This window comes from Ranitomeya variabilis, chromosome 7 (assembly GCF_051348905.1).
Source record: "Ranitomeya variabilis isolate aRanVar5 chromosome 7, aRanVar5.hap1, whole genome shotgun sequence".
Taxonomy (NCBI): domain Eukaryota; kingdom Metazoa; phylum Chordata; class Amphibia; order Anura; family Dendrobatidae; genus Ranitomeya; species Ranitomeya variabilis.
This window is the reverse complement of record NC_135238.1, coordinates 154,168,244-154,194,567: the sequence shown is the minus strand read 5'-3', so window position 1 is coordinate 154,194,567 and position 26,324 is coordinate 154,168,244. Positions and strand designations below refer to the sequence as shown.

Below are 26,324 nucleotides of genomic sequence, written 5' to 3'. Positions count from 1 at the left end.
GCATAAATAATCAATGATAAGGTCATGTAGCGCAAATCGGTCCACCTCCTGAATAACAACTTCAGCCATTAGCTCACCAGTACCTTTCTGGGCAACAGGTGCGCCAAGCAAATGCTCAAAATATTTTCCAGTTTCAAGAACAGCAGCTCTATCTTCTAGAGTTTTGACACTCCCTCAGGCAACAATTCACTATCCCAATGTAAGATTAAATGAGGAGGATTTTCAAACAGTGACTTTTCCATGTTCCCAGCCATTTGTCTTCTGTTAATCGCCCGAGCTTGGAAAACGGTAGATGGAGATATGGAAATGCATGAAACATCATGACCAAGGCTTTTTGCAGTTGCAATAAATGAAGTACTTGCTTGTCGATTGGAGAGTTGTTCTCGATCCCATGTAGCCGTGAGTGTGTGATCAAGAGGTTTTAATCTACGACCTGCACAAGATTTTTTCACTGGTGGTGCAGAAAATTTGTCCTCTTCGTGAATTGATGATGATGGAGATGAGACTGTGTATTCCACTGTTCATTTTGGCGATTTCTTTATAATGTTTCTCCTTGTATGCCTCCTTTTTTTCTGCATTTATTTTCTTCTTTTTAATTTGTGAGGCAAGAACTTTATCTACACCACTCATTGATAAACTCATATAATCCTCTCTTTGTGACATAAGGAATGCTTTATCGTCTTCTAGTACGCTATTCATGGAGATCACATTTTGCCTGGCAATATCAAATAGCTCAACAAGATCACCTTTCCAAATCTGCCGCTTCATATTTATTTTGTCAATGTTTCTTGATTTCTCTTTACCCAGATGTTGATATTCCTTGTATAACTTCTGTATACGAGTTCGGATATTCTCCTCTGTCATGCCAGGGATACTTGCTTTCTTCCACACTTCCTTTAGTTTAATACTTGTGGATTTAGCAGCACACAAGAGTGTTTCTTTCATTTCCTTGTGATGGTAAATAAAAACTAAAAGCACGTGTTTCTTGGAAGGGAGTTGAGCTCCCAAAAATTCACCACCAGGCACCTTTTCAAGTAACCAAATTCCCTTTCTAGTACTGTACTCTTATTCAGTTAAACTACCCGCAAAACATAATAGAAACACAACATACACATTAGTGTGATGTCGATGATACATTTTCATGAATTTCGGTGCTTTCAGATAAAAGTGATCAAAGTGTGCAACCTCTAAATATTAATTGATTTAGCTAAAAAGTTTTACATGGATCTTTTAGTTGATTTAGACCAAGGATTCAAGCAAAGTCATATGAAAATCATAACTTTGGAAAAATGAAACACCCTAATGGACAAGGACTTGCTCCCGGGTGCCAAGGTGGACGAGAAATACTTGAGACTGACAGAATCAGTGGGCTTGGGGATAACGTGACGTCATCATGACAACATCCGGGTCACCAAGCACTAGCAAGTTAGATCATGCGCAGGGCATGATCTAACCAACTTGTGGCTGCAGCACTGACAGGTTATAAGGTGTAGCAATGCTCCTGCATTGAAAGCAAAATGCTGAAAAAAGTATATATTTTGTACATTTTTCAATAAATCGCAAAATAGTAATATATATATATATATATTTCTATTTGTATCTGGTATAGTATAATGGTTGAGTGCACAGCCTATGACATGTGAAATGGGGCTCCTAACATTATAGTACCCGACACCATAATACCTACCTTAGGTGCCTGTTATAGCGTAGTGGTTAAAGTGCACAATAACCAATGTGGGAGACCTGGGGTTCAAATACCAGCTCTGCCCTGTTGGAGATAATATACCAGTAGTGGTCCTTGGGCAAGACTAGTAACACTATAGTGCCTACCTCAATAAACATGAGAGTGTCACAAACAAAGAGACATGCCGGCTCGGACGTCGCCTGGATTAACAAGGTCTGCGTCAGATGTTGAGGAACCAGGACAATCTGATGATAAATGGGCTGCTGGAACAAACCATACATGGACAAGGCAAGAGAACCTTGATCTGATGAAATGCTACTATTACAGCAGACCAAATATATGAGGAAACTCTGGATGGATACAAGACCTGCATGTCCACTGACTGAGAAACTAGTCACCCAACATGTCAATATTTTAAAGCGAAAGCTATTATCACAACTTGAGATGGATCAGCGGCACTGCAGATCCACTCCACATGAAGACCTGGAAGAACAACATTTGCAACCTCCTGAAGATCCTGATCCAGTCCTGCGACTAGAGAGCACTGCAGCTGATCTGAAACAGAAGATCTTAGATAAATTCAATACCAGAGATCGACTGCCAAGACTCAGCAAAGAATCACCCCCAGACACTATACTAGAAGATGCCAATAGAGCACTTGCATCAATGCCTACCACCATCATAACTCATACTAATAAACTGATCTATGCTACTGCCTCAGCCGAAGAGCACCAGTGCAATCAGGAGGAGTGAAGGCAAAGCGCATCTAATGTGATGCGCCACTTCTGAAGCAGCTGCGGGCTGGTATTTTTAGGCTGCATTGAATTGAAGTTTCAATTAAGACGAAGTGGGTGAGGGAGCGATGTAAGCCTTCTTTGCTGGGAGCTCTGATACTTCATGCAATAGCTCAAACTGTTTTTTTCCCAGCCATACTTAGTAGTCTACAAAACTGATGTTTGTGCCACCTATTAGTGGAAAAATGTAAGGATAGTAACACAGGTAGTTGACTGAAAGTAAGTGCATGCCTGCCGGTCTGGGAGCCCTACTGCTACAGTCATCACACAAAGAGGAGACCCAACTTGGAGTGTAAAAATTAAAAAAAAAATTATTGCCATACGCCACTAAAGTGGCATCAATTTCCCCAGACTAGAAACAGTATAATGGGCCTCTGACACCTCTTTCACTACAGGCACTCCAAAAGATGGAGACCCAACTTGGAGTCTCCAAAATTCAAAAAATTATTGCACACACCACTAAATTGGCATCAGTTTCCACAGAGTAGAAACAGCATAATGGACCTCTGACAAGCCTTCCACTACAGGCAACCCAAAAAATGGAGAACCAACTTAACCCCCTTACCCCGAAACCTGTTTTCACCTTCCTGACCGGGCCAATTCTTACAATTCTGACCAGTGTCAATTTATAAGGTCATAACTCTGGAACGCTTCAATGGATCCCACTAATTCTGAGACTGTTTTCTCTTGACATATTGTACTTCATGATAGTGGTAAATTTATTTGATATGACATGCGTTTATCTGTGAAAAAAACGGAAATTTGGCACAAATTTTGCAATTTTCAAGCTTTTAATTTTTATGCCCCTAAATCAGAGAGTTATATCACACAAAATATATAATAAATAACATTTCCCACATGTCTACTTTACATCAGCACAATGTTTGAGACATTTTTTTGGGGGGGAAGTTATAAGAGTTAAAAGTTGACGAGCGATTTCTCGTTTTTACAACAAAATTTGCTAAACTTTTTTTTTTTAGGGACCACCTCACATTTGAAGTGACTTTGAGGGGCCTATATGACAGAAAATACTCAAAAGTGACACCATTCTAAAAACTGCACCCCTCAAGGTACTCAAAACAAGATTCAAGAAGTTTATTAACCCTTCCTGTACTTCACAGGAATTTTTGGAATGTGGAAAGAAAAATTAAACATTTACCTTTCACAAAAATTTTCCTTTAGGCCTAATTTTTTTCCTTACGCAAGGGTAACAGGAGAAAATGGACCATATAATTTGTTGTGCAGTTTTCTTCTGAGTATGCCGATATGCTATATGTGGGGAAAATCTACTGTTTCGGCACACTGCAATGCTCGGAAAAGGAGCGCCATTTCACTTTTTGTTTGTAAAATTTGCTGGAATAATTAGCGGATACTATGTCGCGTTTGGAGAGCCCTTGATGTGCCTAAACAGTGGGAACCCCACACAAGTGACACCATTTTGGAAACTAGACCCCTCTGGGAGCTTATCTAGATTTGTATTGAACACCTTTAACCCCCTGGTGCTTTACAGAAGTTTATAATGTTAAGCCGTGAAAATAAAAAACAAACAAAAAAAAAACACGTTTCCCACAAAAAATCTTTTAGCTCCAAATTTTGCATTTTCTTAAAGGTAAAAGGAGAAAATGGACCCCAAAATTTGTTGTGCAATTACTCTTGAGCTCACCGGTAGCTCATATGTCATCGAAAACTATGTTTGAGGCACAGTACAAAGCTTTGAAGTGAAGAAACGCCATATTACATTGCAGATTTTGCTGCACTTGTTTGAGGGTGCCATGTTACATTGGCAGAGCCCCTGAGGTGCCAATACAGCAGAACTCCCCATAAGTGACCCTATTTTACAAACTAAACCTCTCAAATTCATCTAAGGGTGCAGTGATTATATTAATACCACAGGTGTGTCACAGACTTTTATACCATTGAGCAGTGAAGATAAAATAATTTACATTTTTACCACCAAGATTGTGTGTTAGCCCCAAGTTTTACATTTTCATGCTGGGAAATGGGTAAAAATGGCACCAATATTTGTCCCACAATTTCTACTGAACATGGCAATACCCCATATTTGGCTGTACAGTACTACTTAGCCTTATGGAGAGACTCTGGAGGGATGGATGCTATTTGCATCCTGGAACACAGATTTTCCTAGAATAGTTTGCGGATTCCATATAGAGCCCCTAAGTGCTAGAAGACCAGAATTCCCCCTCAAGTGACCCAATTTTGTAAATTATAACTCTTTGGGAATTTATCTACAGATGTAGTGATGATTTTTACTCCATGGGCATTTTCCAGAAACAAGCAGCAGTGGATGTTGCTGAGTGAAAATTGCAAACTCCCATTGTACTGACCAGCACGTTGTAATGACCAGTACATTATGCCCAGCTCATGCTTCTGGAGACATGCACCCGTAAGTTAGGCGGGTTCTCATCACTACAGAAATTCCATACATGTGGGCGCTAAATGTGGTTTAGGCACACTGGGGCTCAGAAGACGGGGGGGGGGCATTTGGAAGCGGAGAATTTGCTGAATTTCTTTTGGGGGACAAGGAGCCATTTAGCTTTTCCAGAGCCTTTGTGCTACCAGTAACGTGGAAGCCCTTATAATTTTCATTAACAGATGATAGACCTGAGTGAGTGCTTGCTTTTTTGTGGAACATTTGAGTTGAAGCTTTTATTGGGAACATTTTACATAACATCATAATATTTATTATCACATTTATCTGGCGCTCTACGCTGAGCACTTACATTGGGGTTTACATCTAAATCTCTGAGCGACGTGACAGATGAAACCCCCGATGGATCCATTCACTATAAAGGAGGGGGCAGGAATAGGCGCAGCTTAATGTAGGCCCCCCATGACTGTGCTTGGACATGGGCATTATTTGAAAAGTGTGCCTGTTTAATCTGATTGGGTGAGAAGAGAGTGTAGGGAGGGGTTTACACTGGGGGGAGGGGGGCGGGGGTATATAAGGGAAAAGTGCGGGAAAAAGGTGTCACTGGTCACTGGGTTAGCAAGAAGAAAGTGACACACCCATCCCCCTTTCTACCACACAGCCGGTTATTTTTCTTCTTTTACTTGCCATGGAGTCGGTGGACAATTTGGTAGGACGCCTGAGGGACGTGGCACGCTCCAGACGGGGAGGATGGTTGGAGGAGCAGCTTGCTTCGCTGCTCGGCAATGCAAGCCAGGACACCAGCGGCAGGCGCAGCAGGAGGACTAGGCCGCCGCAGAGATTGTCTCCGGAGGTGAGCACGCGCGGCAGGCGCAGGCCCAGGAGCCCCTCAGGGGACCCTGCGGAGGCTGGGTGCAGCGGTGTGGCATCCCCCCGCTGTGCCCCCTCCGGCAGGAATCCTACACGCCGGCCGGCTGGCGCAGTTCAGAGGAGTGCAGCAGTGGTGCGGGCCGCGCCGGAATCGAGGGCCGCACCTGAAGTCAGGCCTTCGGCTCCTCAGCAGGACACATCCAGGACCCGGGGAGCGGCTGTGAGGAGACCGGTCCGGAGCAGCATCACCGCTACACAGAGGGAGGCAGGTGGCACGCAGGGACCGGTGGCCGCCGGTTATGGGGGCACCAGAGCAGCGAGTTCCAGCAGCGCCGCTGCAACACCAGGTCCAGGAAGCAGGAGCGCTGACAGGAGGATTTCTGCGGGCACGGCGGTTCCAAGGGCGTCCAGGGACCAAGATGGAGGTGACGGGCTACAGTCGGATGGCGCGGCGGGCAGCAAGGCTCCGCTGCCTGGCAGAAGCAGAGGACGAGAGTCGGTCAGGGACACACAGGCGGCAGCACAAACGCGGTCCAGATCCAGGTTGAGGTCGGTCGGACGGATTACAACAGACGCTCCGGTCCCCCCTGGTGAGGCGGAGGCCAGGGGCGCGGGCCAGGAGCAGCGCTGTGGCGCTGAAGACTCCTTTTATGACAACGATCCAGAGGTCGACAGGGAGCGGCAGGATTCGGGATATACGGCTGGCAGGGACACAGCACCTGCGCAGCTCGGTGAGTATCACTCTATGTCTAGTTTGCTGCCCACAGGGGTTTTAGCAGCGGACGTGAGGGGTCAGCAGGCTTCACGTGGGAGGGTGACGGATTTAGGGGATACCGGTGGGTCGGGTGAGCCCGGGTTACGTCACATCTTGGTTAGCGTGTCCCAACTGTTCAGCAGGTTGCAGAGCGGAGCCGGGAGGGAGACGGTGGCGTCGCTGATCGGAGCTTGGCTCCAGGGGGATGGGGTGGCGGCTCAGCCGATAACGGAACAAGATAGATCGGTAGTGATTGAGCAGTCGCCGTCGGTGTCCGGTGTGTCAGTATCCGTGCAAACGGAAAAAGGAAAAGGGGACACTGTAAAGTTAGACGATAGGGCTAAGGGTGAGGTTTATGTCTGCTTTGAGGGGCCGTTGGGGGCTCATTTGAAAAAGGAGGTTAAAGAGAAAATTTGGCGCGATGATTATGTAGAGATTTTTTCCCTGCTCCCATTAGAGAAGTTTAATTTGGATAGGGGAAAAAAGGATGACAGCAAGAAGGAGGAGGAGGAAAAGAGGAGGTGGAGACTTATTCCTCAGACGTTTATTAATTGGTTGCAAGCATTTGCAATTTTGGCAAGTGTAATAGGTGAGAAGTTTCCGGAAAATTGTTCCGGATTATTGTTATCTTGACGCGATTGGCGAGGCACACCGTACTTATGGCGGGCAGGCCTGGTTACGTTATGATGAACAGTTTAGACAGAGGAAGGCGGTTAGGCCTGAGATACGGTGGGACCAAAAAGATATAGGTCTTTGGTTAAAAGTGATGACGCCGGTTAGGTATGGGCAGTCCTTTCATGGGAGCGGGGGGAGTGGCACTCAACAAACAGGCCACGGCAGTAGTGGTCAGGGGTCACAGGGAGCGAAGGAAAAATCAGGAACTTGCTGGCAATTTAATGAGGGCCAGTGCAAATACAGAACCACATGTAAGTTCAAACATGTGTGCTCCCATTGTAATGGAGGTTCCCATGGGGCCTCAAAATGTTTTAAGAAAGTGAGAGGTAAGCCGGCAATGGGTGCCGGTCAAGGGGGAGACTCCGGTGAGACTTCAAAGGATGGCCCCCTTTCTAAGTAGGTACCCTGATCGTGTTAAGGCGGGAGTCATCAGTGAGGGTTTTGCGGAGGGTTTTCACATCCCCCCCCCCGATCATGCGGTTCCGTTTTCAGTTAGGAATTTGAAGTCGGCTGCGTTACATGCAGCAGTGGTTAGTGAAAAGTTAAAAAAGGAGGTGCAGTTGGGGTGAATGGTTGGTCCGTTTTCAAGTTTACCTGTTGAAGGGATGATCATTTCACCGTTGGGGGTCGTCCCAAAAAAGGAGCCAAATAAGTTTCGCCTAATTCACCATTTGTCGTACCCGAAGGGGTTGTCTGTTAATGATGGCATTTCGCAGGAGTTGTGTTCGGTGGTTTATACGTCTTTTGATATGGCGGTGCATTGGGTGCGCAGTTATGGCGCGGGAGCTCTGTTGGCGAAAACGGATGTTGAGTCGGCCTTTAGATTACTTCCAAATCACCCGGATAGTATCCCATTGTTGGGTTGTTTTTTGGGATGATGGTTATTATCTGGATAGGTGTTTACCGATGGGTTGTGCCATTTCATGTTCCTTGTTTGAGACGTTCAGCACCTTTTTGGAATGGGTGGTTAGGGACGTGGCCAGTGTTTCGTCCATCATTCATTACTTGGATGACTTTTTGTTCATAGGCCCTCCTGATTTTAATGTATGTAGCAATACTTTGGCCGCCATGGAATGGGTTTCGGAGCTTTTTGGTGTCCCCTTGGCTGCAGAAAAAACTGAGGGCCCTTGCACAGTTTTAAGTTTCCTGGGTATTCTGATAGACTCGGAAAAAATGGAGTGTCGTTTACCGGAAGAAAAATTGCTGTTGTTACAACAGGAGGTCGGCCGCATTGTCAGGCTAAAGAAGGTGACTTTGAAAGAGTTGCAGTCTTTGCTTGGTCGCCTGAATTTTGCGTGTAGGATTATGCCAATGGGACGAATTTTTTGCCGTAGGTTGTCCAGGGCGACGGCGGGGGTACGGGCTCCGCATCATTTTATTCGTTTGCGTCAAGAACACAGGGATGATTTGTTGGTGTGGCAGTTTTTTGGTGCACTATAACGGTCGCTCTCTGATACAGCAGCAGTTGGTGAACAATTTTGATTGTGAGATCTACACGGACGCAGCGGGCAGCGTCGGTTACGGGGCCTATTGCGCAGGCCGATGGAGCGTTGGAACGCGGCCGGATGATTGGCACGAGACCGGCCTCACAAAAAACCTCGCTTTGTTGGAGTTGTTTCCCATTGTGGTGGCAGTAGTAATTTGGAGTGACGTGTTTGAAATTCGCAGAATTCGGTTCCATTGCGACAACATGAGCGTCGTGTCGGTGATCAATACGCTGTCAGCATCATCACCTCCCGTGATAAAGTTGGTGAGAGCACTGGTTTTGCATTGCTTGAAGATCAATACATGGATTTCGGCGGTTCATGTACCTGGCGTAAAAAATTAATTAGCAGATGCATTATCTCGTTTACAGTGGGAGCGTTTCCGGGAGCTGGTGCCAGAAGCAGACGCGGCAGGAGTGGTATGCCCTTCGCACTTGTGGGAAATTCCTACGGAGGAGCGGGCCGGTTGATTCGGGCCTCAGTTACGAGTCAGACTTGGGCTTCTTATGAAACAGCATGGAATATTTGGCAGAGTTCGGCAGTTCAGTGGGGTGTGTTTGGGTCTGAGGAAGACAAGCTTTTAGCCGTTTTGTGTTTGGTTGGTAGGGCAGCAGATTCAGGCTGGTCTATCTCTAAGGTAAACAAATTTGTGGCCGGATTAGCGTTTGGTTTTAAGCTGGAGGGTTCGGTGGATGTGACTAAAAAAGTTTTGGTACGGCAAGCTTTAAAAGGTTTTCGGAGGGGAAAAAAGAGTGTTGACGGGCGCCGGCCTATATCGTTTAATGTTCTGGAACGTTTGGGCGGGATATTGGATTGTGTTTGCTGCTCTAATTTTGAAACAGTATTGTTTCGGTTGGCTTTTTCTTTGGCTTTTTTCGGAGCCTTACGTATAGAGGAGTTGGTGTCTAGTAGCAGAGTGAGTGCGGGCGGATTGTTGGCCCAGGATGTTGATTTTTGGACTGGTGGTATTGTTTTTTGGATCCATCGTTCCAAGACTGATCAAGTAGGGGTGGGAAAAAGGGTAGTTTTGGGCAGAGTTGCAGGGTCATTGATGTGCCCGAAATGGTGTCTACGGGCTTATTGGAGTTTGTGGTCTAGTCGGGCGGGCCCATTGTTGTGTCATCAAGACGGGGTTTTTCTGTCTCGTTATCAGTTTATTGCGATTCTGCAAAAAAGTTTAAGGGCTTTGGGTTTTGCGCGGGACGAATTCGGATCGCATTCATTCAGGATCGGGGCAGCATCTGAGGCGGATAGCCTTGGCTTGGGGCCGGAAATGATTAAGCGTATCGGACGCTGGAGCTCCGGTCGTTATTTGTCATATGTTCGGCATTAATTGCGGTGGCTTGTTAGGGTTATGATCTTTGTTTAACGGTTACTGTTGTTATTATTATATTTCAGGTCGGGGCCCATACCTTACCTGGATTTTCAGACATTCCTTTGTCTATTGGGGGGCGCTTCGGGCGGATGCCAGGCCGGACGGTAGGCAGTTGGGTTTCAGTAGAGAGCAAGTTGTCGTTCGGTGGCTCGGTTTTCGGGGTATGGTTTGGAGCAGGCTGATTTCCTATTTTGCTCGCGCTGCCCGCTTGGACAGAGCCCCAGATATTTTGGTGGTTCATTTGGGGGGGAACGATTTAGGCTCTAAACCAGTTAGAGACTTGATAAGAGACATACGATTTGACTTCCTTCGGTTGTGGAGGGAATTTCCGGGTATGTTGACTATCTGGTCAGATATTGTTCCCCGTAAGAAGTGGAGATTAGCGTGATCTTTCAAGGGGATCAATAGGGCTCGGGTGAAATTGAATAGAGCGATATCAAAGTTTGTTGCCAGAAACGCAGGTATAAGTGTACGGCATTTTGATTTGGAGACAGGGGTTGGTAATTTTTGGAGAGAAGACGGGGTTCATCTGAATGAGATTGGAGTGGATTTGTGGGCCCTGTCTATACAGGAAGGATTGGAGAGAGCTGCGGTGGCGTTGGGGCACTCACGAGCCTGAGGTTGTCAGGGCTGTGAGTTTCTGGCGGGGTTCTTGGAGTTGATGCGGATTAAGCGGGGAAGGAATTTGAAGGAAATTCCGGACAGTTAAATTGGTTGGTTGTTCTGGCATTTTGGTTACAGGCTCTGGACGGGGTTTTTTACCCTGGGAGCTGGTGGTGGTTAATTTGTTCCCGGAACGGGAATTATGGTGCCCTCGAGGTGGTGGTACGGCTGAGGGTAATTTGAGGTGTTTAAGTTCTGTTTTTTGGTTTTGCCAAAATATTTAAGCCAGAATTTTTTCTGGTGGGCTCCAAGAACCCTCCCCTCGAATTTTTTGCATAAATGTATATTAATGCTTATTAAAATGTTTGTTTATTGTATGTTAATAAACTGGCCGCTGTGGCCAAAATTATCCAAAAGTAACTATTGTGTTTTGTTTTTATTTTGAGGTCTGGTGTATTGGGGGGTACACGGAGTGGTGGTTGGTTTTTTGGGGGGTAAGAAGGAGCCAAATTGGCCATACACGGTCAAGGAGGGGGCAGGAATAGGCGCAGCTTAATGTAGGCCCCCCATGACTGTGCTTGGACATGGGCATTATTTGAAAAGTGTGCCTGTTTAATCTGATTGGGTGAGAAGAGAGTGTAGGGAGGGGTTTACACTGGGGGGGGGGGCGGGGGTATATAAGGGAAAAGTGCGGGAAAAAGGTGTCACTGGTCACTGGGTTAGCAAGAAGAAAGTGACCCACCCACCCTCCCCTTTTTTAGACAGTTTTTGTTTTTTGTTTAGGAAAGGTTAGTGGCAGTCAATTTTGTAAAGGGCTGGTGTTCAATTGTCACAGTGGCATGTGGCGGGGGGTGGGGTTCTTGGAGTTGATGCGGATTAAGCGGGGAAGGAATTTGAAGGAAATTCCGGACAGTTAAATTGGTTGGTTGTTCTGGCATTTTGGTTACAGGCTCTGGACGGGGTTTTTTACCCTGGGAGCTGGTGGTGGTTAATTTGTTCCCGGAATGGGAATTATGGTGCCCTCGAGCTGGTGGTATGGCTGAGGGTAATTTGAGGTGTTTAAGTTCTGTTTTTTGGTTTTGCCAAAATATTTAAGCCAGAATTTTTTCCGGTGGGCTCCAAGAACCCTCCCCTCAAATTTTTTGCATAAATGTATATTAATGCTTATTAAAATGTTTGTTTATTGTATGTTAATAAACTGGCCGCTGTGGCCAAAATTATCCAAAAGTAACTATTGTGTTTTGTTTTTATTTTGAGGTCTGGTGTATTGGGGGGTACACGGAGTGGTGGTTGGTTTTTTGGGGGGTAAGAAGGAGCCAAATTGGCCATACACGGTCATGAGGCAGCAGAGTTACTATGGACTTTGTCTGGCCTCTGTTCAGCGGTGTCCTTTTCAGAAGTGCACAAAATTGTGGCTAATGGCACTTTTATACAATCCTACAAAGATGGACAACGCCGGATCACAGGTCCTATGGCATCCACAGTGCCTCCATCTGCCTCATTATAGGGAATCTTCCACCTGGAGGTTCTGTCTGAATGACGTATTTCAAAGATTTACACGGAAACCCCGGTGTAAGCACTCAGCGCAGGATAAATGTGCGCACATGGCTTGGGCACATGGCAGTGATCTGAAGGGAAGGAGCGCCATTTGACTTTTTGATTGTAAAATTTGCTGGAATAATTAGCGGATGCCATGTCGTGTTTGGAGAGCCCCTCATGTGCCTAAACAGTGGAAATCCCTCACAAGTGACCCCATTTTGGAAACTAGACCCATTAGGGAATTTGTCTAGATGTGTGTTGAACATCTTGAACCCCCAGGTGCTTCACAGAAGTTTATTATGTTGAGCAGTGAAAATAAAAAAATCTCATTTTTCCCACAAAAATGTTCTTTTAGCCTCAATTTTTTTAAAATTTTTACAAGGGTAAAAAGAGACAATGCACCACAACATTTGTTGTGCAATTTCTCCTGAGTACACAGATACCCAAAATGTGAAGAAAAACAACCATTTATGCGCACGGCAGAGATTGGAATGGAAGGAGCGCCATTAGACTTTTAGAATGCAAAATTTGCTGGTATCATTAGCGGACACCATGTCGAGTTTGTTGAGCACTGATGTGCCTAAAAAGTGGAAATGGAGCGCCCCCAGACGCAGGGCTGCGGGGTACTCGGTACCGGGCCTCTCTGTCTCGGTCCTGGGGTTGTCACGGTGGCTAGACCCGGTCCGTGACCTTGCTAAGGGGCGTCCGATGAAAGATGTGATGGTGGTGCGTGGTGCAAGTCGCGATGAATAACGAGGACACAGGGTTGCAGTCTCTTTACCTCTTTACTGAAGGCTTCAGGATCCGCAATCCAGAGTACTGCTAACAGGGCTGGCTGAGACCGGCACATCCAGAGTTCCCTTTGCAGGTGGAAATCAGTGCCTACCTTCTAGCGCCTGTGTGTTGTAGTACCTCCCTGCTGAGCACCACGGGATAGTCCTCACAACTGTTTCTGATGTTATTTCTCACAACTCGTATCTGTTCTGATGTTCTTCTCCGTCCCCCAGATGATATGGCTAGGACGCACCCGTATGACGGGTGTTCTTCCGGGACCCTAGAGTTGCCCCTCTCCCACAATTGCCTCCTATGTCTGCTTAGGTGATTTAGGTTAGACAGCCAACCTAAAGTCAACTGCCCTGCCGCTGTTTAAAGTAATGCATGGAGCCCAATACTTCCTCGGCGTTCCGGCCACCGGCTACGCGCCTCAGTAGGATGTTGCCTCAATCTTACAGCACGACTCCTACTGGCTTTATCTCCTTTGTGCTGCGATCTCGTTTCTCACTTCTCCACAATAAACCTCGCTTCTTATCCTTTCTTAAGATACCGCCGCAATGAAGTGCAGGCGCGGTTCCGTAACGTTCTGTTCTGTTCGCTAGGCCTCTGTCAGGATCCCACCCCTGACAGGGACCCCCCTGAATCTTCCCCTACAACACCCTCTGCCACAGGATGTTGCCTGGTTCCAACCCAGTCAGCTTCTCCCTAACTTTCTGTCCAGCCCCCAGTTTTACCAGATTGTGAGGAGTGGCCTAATCATAGAACCCATTGCTCCCCCTGGTGGCCAGAGTGTGACGTGTAATGTGTGACTGTGATACCTGGTCAGGTGAACTCCTTAGGGGCCATCAGACGTACCATCACTCCCCTTAGCGGCGGAGCGTCAGTACTGCAACGACCAGGACTCTGGGGCGCTGCAGAAACCCCCACAAGTGACCCCATTTTAGAAACTAGACCCCTCAAGGAACGTATCTAGATGTGTGATGAGTACCTTGAACCCACAGGTGTTTCATAGACATTTGAGCAAAGAAAATAAATAAAAAAATCACATTTTCAACACAAAAATGTTTTTTAGCCCCAATTTTTTTTTATTTTCAAACGGGTAAGAGGAAATGAATGGACCCCAAAATGTGTTCTACAAAGATATAAGGTGAATGCAAGACTTTATTAATGAAACCAGCCAGGAGAACCCAGAGAGAGGACCCCCCAGACAGAGACACAGAATTCCTCTGAGGGAGCACCGGCGAGCGAACCCCTATACATGGATTGTCCCAAGACAGCCAAGGAGACTCAAGTGCAATGGTTCCGAGACCAGAGGGTCAGACCCGAGCGGGATGGAGGCACATCATGGTAGGGAGAGAGAGGTCCAGGAAACCTGAGAAGATGTTCCAGGGGGACCGGACAATACAGCCAGAATCCGAGGAAAGGTGGTGGATGGGCAAGGCATGGTTCTAGGAGAAAAACACAGAGTGTAAATGCACAGAGCAACAAAAACAGCACGAGCAAGCGCATGCACAGGACTGGGACCTGGGGATGGCAATTTGGAAAACAAGACACAAAATTGCCCAAGCATCTCCCAAAGGAAGTGAGGACCTTAAATACTCACAGATCCCTCAGCGATTGGCTGGGAGGACACCTCAGGAAAAAGGGTGCGCTGGCCCTTTAAATGATCTGACAGTGGCGCGCGTGCCCTAAGCTTGCTCCCCTGCAACCAGGAGGCGAAGGAGCAGAGGAGACCTGCTGGACAGATGCTGCAGCCGGAGGGAGCGCTGCGGGAACGTTGGCAGTGTGAGAGATTGCGGGGACCCAGGGAGTGCCCACAATCCGGCGGGACCCGATATCCCTGCACCTTGGAGACGGGACCCGTCAGCTGAAGCGTAACAATGCAATGCCCCATATGTGGGGGGAAACTACTGTTTGGGCACAAGACAGGGCTCAGAAAGGATGGAGTGATGTTTAGAACGCAGAATTTGATGGGATGTTCTGCCGGTGTCATGTTGTATTTGGAGAACCCCTGATGTGCCTAAACAGTGGAAACCCCCACATATGACCTCGTTTTGGAAACTAGACCTATCCAGAAATTTACCTAGATGTGTGATGAGCACCTTGAACCCCCATGTGCTTCATAGAAGTTAATAACATTGAGTATGAGAAGAAAAAAACAAACACTTTTTTCCCCACAAAAATGTTCTTTTAGCCCATTTTTTTATTTTTATAAGGTTAGCAAGAGAAATGGACCCCAAAATGTGTTGAGCAATTTCTCCTGAATATAACAACACCCCATATGTAGCTGAAAACTACTTTTGAGGCACAGTGCAAAGCTCAGAAGGGAAGAAGCACCATATTGAAGTTCAGATTTTGCTGACTGGTTTGAGTGTGCCATGTTACATTGGAAGAGCCCCTGAGGTGCCAGAATAGCAGAACCCCCAAAAATGATGATCTTAAATAATTCATCCATGGGTACAGTGACCATATTGATACCACAGGTGTGTCACAGAATTTTAGACCATTGAGCAGGCGCAGTGAAGAAAAAAATACATTTTTACTGGTAAAATTTAGTTTAAGCCCCAAATTTTAAATTTTCACACTGGAAAATGAGTAAAATAGGCACCAAAATTTGTTTCCCAATTTCTGCTGAATATGGAAATTTCCCATATGTGGCTGTACAGTATTAGTTAGCCATATGGCGAGGCTCAGGAGGGACAGTGTGCTATTTTCCTCCTGGAGCACAGATTTTGCTAGAATAGTTTGCGGACTCGACATACAGAGCCCCCAAGTGCTAGAAAATCAGAATCCTCCCTTAAGTGACTTCATTTTGGAAATAATGCCCCTTTGGGAATTTATCTACAGGTGTAGTGTCGATTTTGACTCAATGGGTGTTTTCCAGAAACAAGCAGCAGAGGATGTTGTTGAGTGAAAATTGCAAACTGCCATTGTGGTGCCTGTACGTTGTAGTGCCCAGAACGTTGTAGTCACAACTAGCTCATGCTTCTGGAGACATGCACTAGCTGTCATCGCTACAGAAATGCCAAACATGTAGATGCTAAATGTGGTTTAGGCCGGTTTCACACGTCAGTGATTTCGGTACGTGAGGTGTCAGTTTTCTCACGTACCGGAGATACTGACTCACGTAGACACATTCAAATCAATGTGTCTCTGCACATGTCAGCATGCTTTCACGGACCGTGTGTCCATTTGAAAAACACAGAGGCATGTCAGTGTTCGTGGGAGCGCACGGATCACACGGACCCATTAAAGTCAATGGGTCCGTGTAAAACACGCACCGCACACAGATGCTGTCCGTGTGCCGTCCGTGTGCCGTGCAGGAGACAGCGCTACAGTAAGCGCTGTCCCCCCAGCGTGGTGCTGAAGCCGCCATTCATTTCTTCTCTCCAGCAGCAGTTTTTTTTTTGCTGTTAAAATAATGTTCCCGGTAATAAAACCCCCTCCCACCCCCTGTGCGCCCAACCCCAAGGGGTGGAGCCGCATATTCATCACTGTAATAGGCGGCACCACGTGACTGCTCATACAGGAGAAGCTGCGGCGCAGAGAGGACGCTTCGAGGGAGCCGGGTGAGTATTTTCTTTCCAGCGGTCAGGCGCACAGGGGGTGGGAGGGGGTTTTATTACTGGGAACATTATTTTAACAACAAAAAAAAAGAGTTTTCATTTCTTCTCTCCAGCGAACGCTGGACACAGGAGGGGGCAGAGCGCTGGACACAGGAGGGGGCAGAACGCTGGACACAGGGGGGGGGCAGAACGCTGGACACAGGGGGGGCAGAGCGCTGGACACAGGAGGGGGCAGAACGCTGGACACAGGGGGGGCAGAGCGCTGGACACAGGAGGGGCAGAACGCTGGACACAGGGAGGGCAGATCGCTGGACACAGGAGGGGGCAGAGCGCTGGACACAGGAAGGGGCAGAATGCTGGAAACAGGGGGGGGCAGAACGCTGGACACAGGGGGGGGGGCAGAACGCTGGACACAGGGGGGGCAGAGCGCTGGACACAGGGGGGGCAGAGCGCTGGACACAGGAGGGGGAAGAGCGCTGGACACAGGAGGGGGCAGAGCGCTGGACACAGGAGGGGGCAGAGCGCTGGACACAGGGGGGGCAGAGCGCTGGACACAGGAGGGGGCAGAACGCTGGACACAGGAGGGGGCAGAACGCTGGACACAGGGGGGGCAGAGCGCTGGACACAGGGGGGCAGAGCGCTGGACACAGGAGGGGGCAGAACGCTGGACACAGGGGGGGGAAGAACGCTGGACACAGGGGGGGCAGAGCGCTGGACACAGGAGGGGGCAGAACGCTGGACACAGGGGGGCAGAGCGCTGGACACAGGAGGGGGCAGAACGCTGGACACGGGGGGGGGGGCAGAACACTGGACACAGGGGGGGCAGAGCGCTGGACACAGGAGGGGGCAGAATGCTGGACACGGGGGCAGAGCGCTGGACACAGGAGGGGGCAGAACGCTGGACACAGGGGGGGCAGAACGCTGGACGGGGGGGCAGAGCGCTGGACACAGGAGGGGGCAGAACGCTGGACACAGGGGGGGCAGAGCGCTGGACACAGGAGGGGGCAGAACGCTGGACACAGGGGGGGCAGAGCGCTGGACACAGGAGGGGGCAGAGCGCTGGACACAGGAGGGGGCAGAACGCTGGACACAGGGGGGGCAGAGCGCTGGACACAGGAGGGGGCAGAACGCTGGACACAGGGGGGGCAGAGCGCTGGACACAGGAGGGGGCAGAGCGCTGGACACAGGAGGGGGCAGAACGCTGGACACAGGGGGGCAGAAAGCTGGGCACAGGGGGGCATAAAGCTGGACACAGGGGCATAAAGCTGGACACAGGGGCATAAAGCTGGACACAGGGGCAGAAAGCTGGACACAGGGGCAGAAAGCTGGACACAGGGGGCAGAAAGGAGAAACAGGGCAGGATGACAGACACTGGGGCATGACTGGAGACACTGGGGCATGACTGGAGACACTGGGGCATGACTGGAGACACTGGGGCATGACTGGAGACACTGGGGCTTGACTGGAGACACTGGGGCAGGAATGGAAACAGATGGGGCAGAATTGAGAAATGGGGGCCTGATTGGAGACGGGGCAGAATGGTGATACGGGCATGATTGGAGACACTGGAGGCAGGATTGGAGACAGATGGGGCAGGATCATGGGGCAGGATGGATACGATGGAGACAGATGGGGCAGGATGGGGAGATCATATGGGGCAGGATGGATACTCATTAGGGCAGGATGGGAGAACATATGGCTGACCCCAGTAATGAGACACAAGGGGCCAGGATGGCGAATATTATTACCATAGGGGCTAATTAAGGGATATTATTACTGCAGTGATGTATTTATTTTATTTTTTGAGTACACTGTTTTAAATGGAGGGGCGGTCCTATTACTGTGTACTGTAGAGTGACACTATGTCGCCTTCTTCATGTGGTGTAATGTAGAAGTTGGGAAAATTAAGTAATGTGTTCTGCAAGTGGAACTCGAGATAACTGTTATTTCCTGCAGAAACGAGTCCTGGCTGCATGAAGTGATGGCGGTCTGTGCGGGATGAAAGATGAAGGACTTCACCTAGAGACGTCACTGGTAAGTCAGTGTGTTACCTATACATTGACACTATACACTGTATACTATATACAGAGGTCCTGTGTATAATATCACCAGTGATCACTGGATTACCTATAGACTATATACAGAGCTCCTGTGTATAATGTCACTGGTGATCACTGTATTACCTGTACACAGACACTGCATACTAAGTACAGATCTCCTGTGTATAATGGCACTTATGGTGATAGTATTGTGTTTTTTTTTATTATTGATCAGTATTGTAGTATTCAGTCACTATGTGTTGGTAATATGTGGTCTGGTCATGATGTTGTGGTATTTGTTCCTTGTATTTGATATTATTCGATCACTGTGGTGGTAATATGTGGTCTGGTCATGATGTTGTGGTATTTGTTCCTTGTATTTGATATTATTCGATCACTGTGGTGGTAATATGTCATCTGGTCATGGTGTGGCGGTATTTGTGCCTTGTAGATAGTATTATAGGTCACTGTGGTGATAATATGGTGTCTAGTGCCACATGTATGCAGTCCTTGACCAGCCGGTCGAGGGTGCATACTGCTGTGCGAGATATGAGCACATTGTGCATTTGGAAACCCAGATACTGGATCTAAATGTGCAGCTGGCAACACTGAGATCCATAGACAATATGGAGAGGAGTCTTCTGCTCACTGAGCAGACGCTCAATGGGATAGATGAGGAGGGGGATGGTAGGATGGACCTGCAGGACAGTGTGGCAGTTAGCTGGGTGACAGATAGAAGGCGGGGTAGAGGGAAGAGTGCCAGGGAGGCTAGTCCTGATCTGGCACACCCCAATAAGTTTGCTAAGTTGGCAGATGAGGGGGGTGCCAGTACAGGGGTAGCACTGCTGCAGCCAGGCATGTCCTCTGAAAGCCGGAGGAGTGACTGCTCCAGTAAGGAGGGAAATAGGAGAGCAGGGCAGGCCAGACAGGTGCTGGTAGTGGGGGACTCAATTATTAGGGGAACAGATAGGGCAATCTGTCACAAAGACAGGGATCGTCGGACGGTGTGCTGCCTACCTGGCGCTCGAGTCCGACACATCGCTGATCGGGTGGACAGATTACTGGGAGGGGCTGGTGAGGACCCAGCGGTCATGGTGCACATTGGCACAAATGACAAAGTTAGAGGTAGGTGGAAGGTCCTTAAAGATGATTTCAGGGAATTAGGCTGCAAGCTGAAAGCAAGGACCTCCAACGTGGTATTTTCCGAAATACTGCCTGTACCACATGCCACGCCAGAGAGGCAACGGGAGATTAGGGAGGTTAATAAGTGGCTCAAGAATTGGTGTAGGAAGGAGGGGTTTGGGTTCCTGCAGAACTGGGCCGACTTCTCAGTTGGCTACAGGCTCTACGCTAGGGACGGGCTGCACCTCAATGGGGAAGGGGCAGCTGTGCTGGGGGAGAAAATGGTTAGAAGGTTGGAGGAGTGTTTAAACTAGGGATTGGGGGGGAGGGTATTCATTTTATAGGAGGGGAAGATAGTGCAGATAGAGACCTGGGCACAAATAAGGAAGTTGGGGTGGCAGTGGCATGGGGGGTGGGGTTAGAACAGTTAGTAATTTAAGAAAGAATAGAGGTACAGAGAGTAACATCAAGTGCATGTATACTAATGCCAGAAGCCTCGCCAACAAAATGGATGAATTAGAACTAATGTTGTTGGAGCATAATTATGACATGGTGGGGATATCTGAGACGTGGCTGGATGAGAGCCATGACTGGGCTGTTAACTTGCAGGGCTATAGCCTGTTCAGAAATGACCGTACAGATAAGCGAGGGGGTGGGGTGTGTCTATATGTAAAATCTTCATTAAAACCCATCCTGCGTGAAAATATAGGTGAATTTAATGAAAATGTAGAGTCCCTGTGGGTGGAGATAAGGGGAGGGGGAAAAAATAATAAATTACTGATAGGGATTTGTTATAAATCTCCAAAAATAATGGAAGCAATGGAGAATAGCCTCGTAAAGCAAATAGATGAAGCTGCGACTCAAGGAGAAGTCATTATTATGGGGGACTTCAACTACCCTGGAATAGATTGGGGAACAGAAACCTGCAGTTCCAGCAAAGGTAATTGGTTTTTGACAACTATGAGAGACAATTACCTTTCACAACTGGTTCAGGACCCAACAAGGAGGGGGGCACTGCTAGACCTAATATTAACCAACAGGCCAGACCGCATATCAAATATAAGGGTTGGGGGTCACTTGGGGAATAGTGATCACAAAATAATAAGTTTTCATGTAACCTTTAATAAGATGGGTAGTAGGGGGGTGACAAGGACACTAAACTTCAGGAGGGCAAATTTCCAACGGATGAGAGAGGATCTTGGTGCAATTAACTGGGACGATATCCTGAGACACAAAAATACACAAAGAAAATGGGAGACGTTTATTAGCATCCTGGATAGGACCTGTGCACAGTATATACCATATGGGAATAAACATACTAGAAATAGGAGGAAACCAATATGGCTAAATAGAGCTGTAAGGGGCGCAATAAGGGACAAAAAGAAAGCATTTAGAGAATTAAAGGAAGTAGGTAGTGAGGAGGCATTAAATAAATACAGAAAATTAAATAAATTCTGTAAAAAGCAAATCAAGGCAGCAAAGATTGAGACAGAGAGACTCATTGCCAGAGAGAGTAAAAATAATCCCAAAATATTCTTTAACTATATAAATAGTAAGAAACTAAAAAATGACAGTGTTGGCCCCCTTAAAAATAATCTGGGGGAAATGGTGGATGAGGATGAGGAAAAAGCCAATATGCTAAATGACTTTTTTTCATCAGTATTTACAAAAGAAAATCCCATGGCAGACAAAATGACTAGTGATAAAAATTCCCCATTAAATGTCACCTGCTTAACCCAGCAGGAAGTACAGCGGCGTCTAAAAATAACTAAAATTGACAAATCTCCGGGCCCGGATGGGATACACCCCCGAGTACTGCAGGAACTAAGTACAGTCATTGATAGACCATTATTTTTAATCTTTAAAGACTCCATAATAACAGGGTCTGTACCACAGGACTGGCGTATAGCAAATGTGGTGCCAATATTCAAAAAAGGGGCAAAAACTGAACTCGGTAATTATAGGCCAGTAAGCTTAACCTCTACTGTGGGTAAAATCCTGGAGGGCATTCTAAGGGATACTATACTGGAGTATCTGAAGAGGAATAACCTTATGACCCAGTATCAGCACGGGTTTACTAGGGACCGTTCATGTCAGACTAATTTGATCAGCTTCTATGAAGAGGTAAGTTCCGGACTGGACCAAGGGAACCCAGTGGATGTAGTGTATATGGACTTTTCCAAAGCTTTTGATACGGTGCCACACAAAAGGTTGTTACATAAAATGAGAGTAATGCGGATAGGGGAAAATATGTGTAAGTGGGTTGAGAGCTGGCTCAGGGATAGGAAACAAAGGGTGGTTATTAATGGAGCACACTCGGACTGGGTTGCGGTTAGCAGTGGGGTACCACAGGGGTCAGTATTGGGCCCTCTTCTTTTTAACATATTTATTAATGACCTTGTAGGGGGCATTCAGAGTAGAATTTCAATATTTGCAGATGACACTAAACTCTGCAGGGTAATCAATACAGGGGAGGACAATTTTATATTACAGGATGATTTATGTAAACTAGAAGCTTGGGCTGATAAATGGCAAATGAGCTTTAATGGGGATAAATGTAAGGTCATGCACTTGGGTAGAAGTAATAAGATGTATAACTATGTGCTTAATTCTAAAACTCTGGGCAAAACCGTCAATGAAAAAGACCTGGGTATATGGGTGGATGACAAACTCATATTCAGTGGCCAGTGTCAGGCAGCTGCTACAAAGGCAAATAAAATAATGGGATGTATTAAAAGAGGCATAGATGCTCATGAGGAGAACATAATTTTACCTCTATACAAGTCACTAGTTCGACCACACTTAGAATACTGTGCACAGTTCTGGTCTCCGGTGTATAAGAAAGACATAGCTGAACTGGAGCGGGTGCAGAGAAGAGCGACCAAGGTTATTAGAGGACTGGGGGGTCTGCCATACCAAGATAGGTTATTACACTTGGGGCTATTTAGTTTGGAAAAACGAAGACTAAGGGGTGATCTTATTTTAATGTATAAATATATGAGGGGACAGTACAGAGACCTTTCTGATGATCTTTTTATTCATAGACCTGAGACAGGGACAAGGGGGCATCCTCTACGTCTGGAGGAAAGAAGGTTTAAGCATAATAACAGACGCGGATTCTTTACTGTAAGAGCAGTGAGACTATGGAACTCTCTGCCGTATGATGTTGTAATGAGTGATTCATTAATTAAATTTAAGAGGGGACTGGATACCTTTCTGGAAAAGTATAATGTTACAGGGTATATACACTAGATTCCTTGATAAGGCGTTGATCCAGGGAACTAGTCTGATTGCCGTATGTGGAGTCGGGAAGGAATTTTTTTCCCCATGGTGGAGTTACTCTTTGCCACATGGGTTTTTTTTGCCTTCCTCTGGATCAACATGTTAGGGCATGTTAGGTTAGGCTATGGGTTGAACTAGATGGACTTACAGTCTTCCTTCAACCTTAATTAATAACTATGTAGTCATGGTGCTGTGGTATTTGTTCCTTGTATGTGGTATTATAGGTCATTTTAAAAATTGAAAAATAAAAATATACCTAAATTGTACTGCATATTTTAACAAATATTTAATAGGTTACAGTAGAGTAGGGCCCGGCCAAAAGTGTCTACCTTGTCATTTTGGTGGCTTAAAAAAATCTATTGGCCAAAACAAAAGCTGCCGGCTACATGTGTGATCTGGTGATGGGAACTGTCAATGTGTGAGATTTTCCAAGAGAGAGCGGTGGGACTGTGGACAGTTTGAGGGGTGGAGCGTGGAGGCGGGGCTGGGGTGGAGCCTGGGTGGAGTCTCAAGGGGGCCCCGGAAATTTTGCCAGTATGGGGCCCCGAAATTTCTAGTGGTAGCCCTGGGCCCGGTGATCAGAGGCAAGGAGGGAGGGCCCGGACTTACTGAGACATGCAGGTAGCATGTCTGACACACTTCGGGCCCCTCCTCTTTTCCTCCTGATAACCGGGCCCCAGGGACAGGGGTGGCACTGTCCTGCTGGTCTGGAGGAATTAGAGCTGACACACTGCATCGCTCCTCTCTGATGTGGCTGCACTCAGTGCAGCAGACGCGATGCACTAGGTGCTAGGCAGTGGCACTAGTTATGTACAGAGCTCGAGACTGGCTTCGCCTCCGTCATCTCTCACCCTCTATCTAGTCCTGAAAAAGACGGCAACAGTGACTGACCGGAGCTGTGCAGGAAGAGGCTGGAGCCAGAAAAGGTGAGCAATTCAGTGATACTGGCTCCAAAACTAGGGCTTCTCACTGGGCTGCAGGAGGGACCCCCGGGGCCCCCCCACTATTCCTGTGGGAACAAGCTGCCAGCACTGCACTATGCTACACTGTCCCTCTAGTACTGGTTAGGAAACTGCTGTGTCTCCCTGTACTCTCTCATTACCTGCTGCAGTTGGGACCAGGGGAGGGGGAGGGGGTGACAAGTGTCTGTACTGGAAGAGGAAGCAGCCATCATAGTCTTCTGCTGACTGCTGCCCTGTCTGTCCGCTGTCCTGGGATGATGGGGCAGGTGGTGAAGGGCCAGGCCCTGCAGCATAGGTATATATAATAGTGTGTGTGTGTGTGTATGGTAGTATGCGTATATAGTGTATGTAATATACACTGTAGTGTACAGTATATGTATTTTCTTGTTGGTAAATGAGTGTGTATGGGTATACTGCAGATGATATTTCTATATGTAATAGTGTATCTGTAGTATATAGTGTATGGAATGTATAGTGTACAGTATATATATATATAGATACAGTATATATATATATATATACTCGTATATATGTAATAGTGTATCTGTAGTATATAGTGTATGTGCAGCGCCCCAGAGTCCTGGTCGTTGCAGTACTGATGCTCCGCCGCTAAGGGGGGCTACGGTACGTCTGATGGCACTGAAGGAGTTCACCTGACCAGGTATCACAGACACCAATACACTTCACAGTCTGGCCTCCAGGGGGAGCTAAGGGTACTATGTATTAGGCCACTCCTCACAATCTGGTAAAACTGGGGGTTGGATAGGAAGTTAGGGAGTAGCTGACTGGGAATCGAACAGGCAACATCCTGTGGCAGAGGGTGTTGTGGGGAGAGACTCAGGGGGGTCCCTGTCAGGGGTGGGATCCTGGCAGAGACCTAGCGAACTGAGAGAACATTACGGGACCGCGCCTGCACCTGATCGCGGCGGTTCCCTAAGAAAGGACAAGAAGCGAGGTTTATTGTGCTGAGTGAGAAACGAGATCAACGCAACAAGGAGAAACACCAGTAGGAGTCGTGCTGTAAGACGAGGCAACATCCTACTGAGGCGCGTAGCTGGTGGCCGGAACGCCGAGGAAGTACTAGGCTCCAAGCAATACTTCAAACCTACGGCAGGACAGTCAGCTATAGGCGGGCTGTCTCACAAAAATCACCTACGAAGACACAGGGGGCAACAACAGGAGAAGGGTGACACTAGGGTCCAGGAAGAGCTCCGAGCCTACCCGTCATACGGGTGCGTCCTAGCCATATCATCTGGGGGACGAAGAAGAACATCAGAATCGAGTTGTGAGGGAACTTCAGAAACAGACACAACAGTTGTGGGGACTATCCCATAAGCACAGCAGGGGAGGACCACAACACACAAGCGCTAGAAGGTAGGCACAGATTTCCACCTGCAAAGGGAACTCTGGAGGTGCCATCGGACCGGCCGGACTTGCGCAGCCTGGTTAACCGTATTCTGGACTGAGGATCCTGAAGCCTTCAGTAAAGAGGTAAACAGACTGCAACCTGGTGTCCTCGTTATTTACTGCGTCCCGCACCACTACAGCATCACCACCCACACCTTTCATTGGGCGCCCCTCAGCAGGGTCACGGACCGGGTCTAGCCACCGTGACAACCCCAGAGCAGAGACTCAGAGGCCCGGTACTGGGTACCCCTCGGCCCTGCGGCAGTGGGGGCGCTACAACTTGGCGTCACGAACAGGATCTACTTAAGCCTGAAGAATCAGGTCATGTGTGCCTTGGAACTGTGATTTATTGTGCTTGGACTGTGACTTAGTGCAAAGACTGTGCATTGCCGCTGCCGCCAAAGGTTCCCGCCAAAACCCGCCGCCATTGCAGTGCCACAGGGAGCGCAGGGGGAGAAGAAGGGCGTGCCATGGGAGGAGACTACCAAAGCGGCGCCAGAAGTAGCGACCGCCCCCTCCGACTTCTGCTGCGAGGTGACGACCTGCCCAGCAGCAGAGGAGAACCGCCCCCTGATTTGCAACGGCGGGAACGAGGTGAAGAGGGAGCTCGACCTTGGAGAAATGGCGGAGCCAGGTGCATGCGTTGCCGCTGAATGCCGGACAGCGATGACGATCAGCAAGTGCCCGAGCGGCGGCGAAGTGATCCCGGCTTGCCCTCACCCACCAGAGGCGGACTCGCGTCCACCGCCGCCGAAGGATCTGAACTCCTTGGAGCCGCCGGTGGAGGAGCCGAGCCTACCTATCCCAACCACGGAGCCATGGAGGGCGGAACCACATCAAGAGGCCACCTCGGAGGAACCGCAGTCCAGGCTGCGGCCGATTCCAGTGTCCTTGTCAGCGGAACGGATCGACATCGGTGGAATCATATCAGGCGCAGGTATGGAAGACGCACCTGCTCCCCTGACCGGTCCTGCTCCCCTGACCGATCCCGCTCCCGCGACCGCT

General features: G+C 48.0%; 2 protein-coding genes across 3 annotated transcripts in view; one reads left to right on the top strand and one right to left on the bottom strand.

Moving 5' to 3' along the window:
• CDK15 (cyclin dependent kinase 15) overlaps positions 1-26,324 on the top strand; it is a 550,498-nt gene that overhangs the window by 114,056 nt on the left and 410,118 nt on the right. The window lies entirely within an intron of this gene.
• The window catches only part of LOC143784180 (doublesex- and mab-3-related transcription factor 1A-like), an 85,170-nt gene continuing 72,849 nt past the window's right edge, over positions 14,004-26,324 (bottom strand). For both annotated transcript variants that reach the window (XM_077272101.1, XM_077272100.1), the window contains one exon: positions 14,004-14,389. In XM_077272101.1, coding sequence (XP_077128216.1) covers positions 14,229-14,389 — 161 coding nt within the window. In that variant the 3' untranslated portion in view covers positions 14,004-14,228. The remainder of the gene's footprint in view (positions 14,390-26,324) is intronic.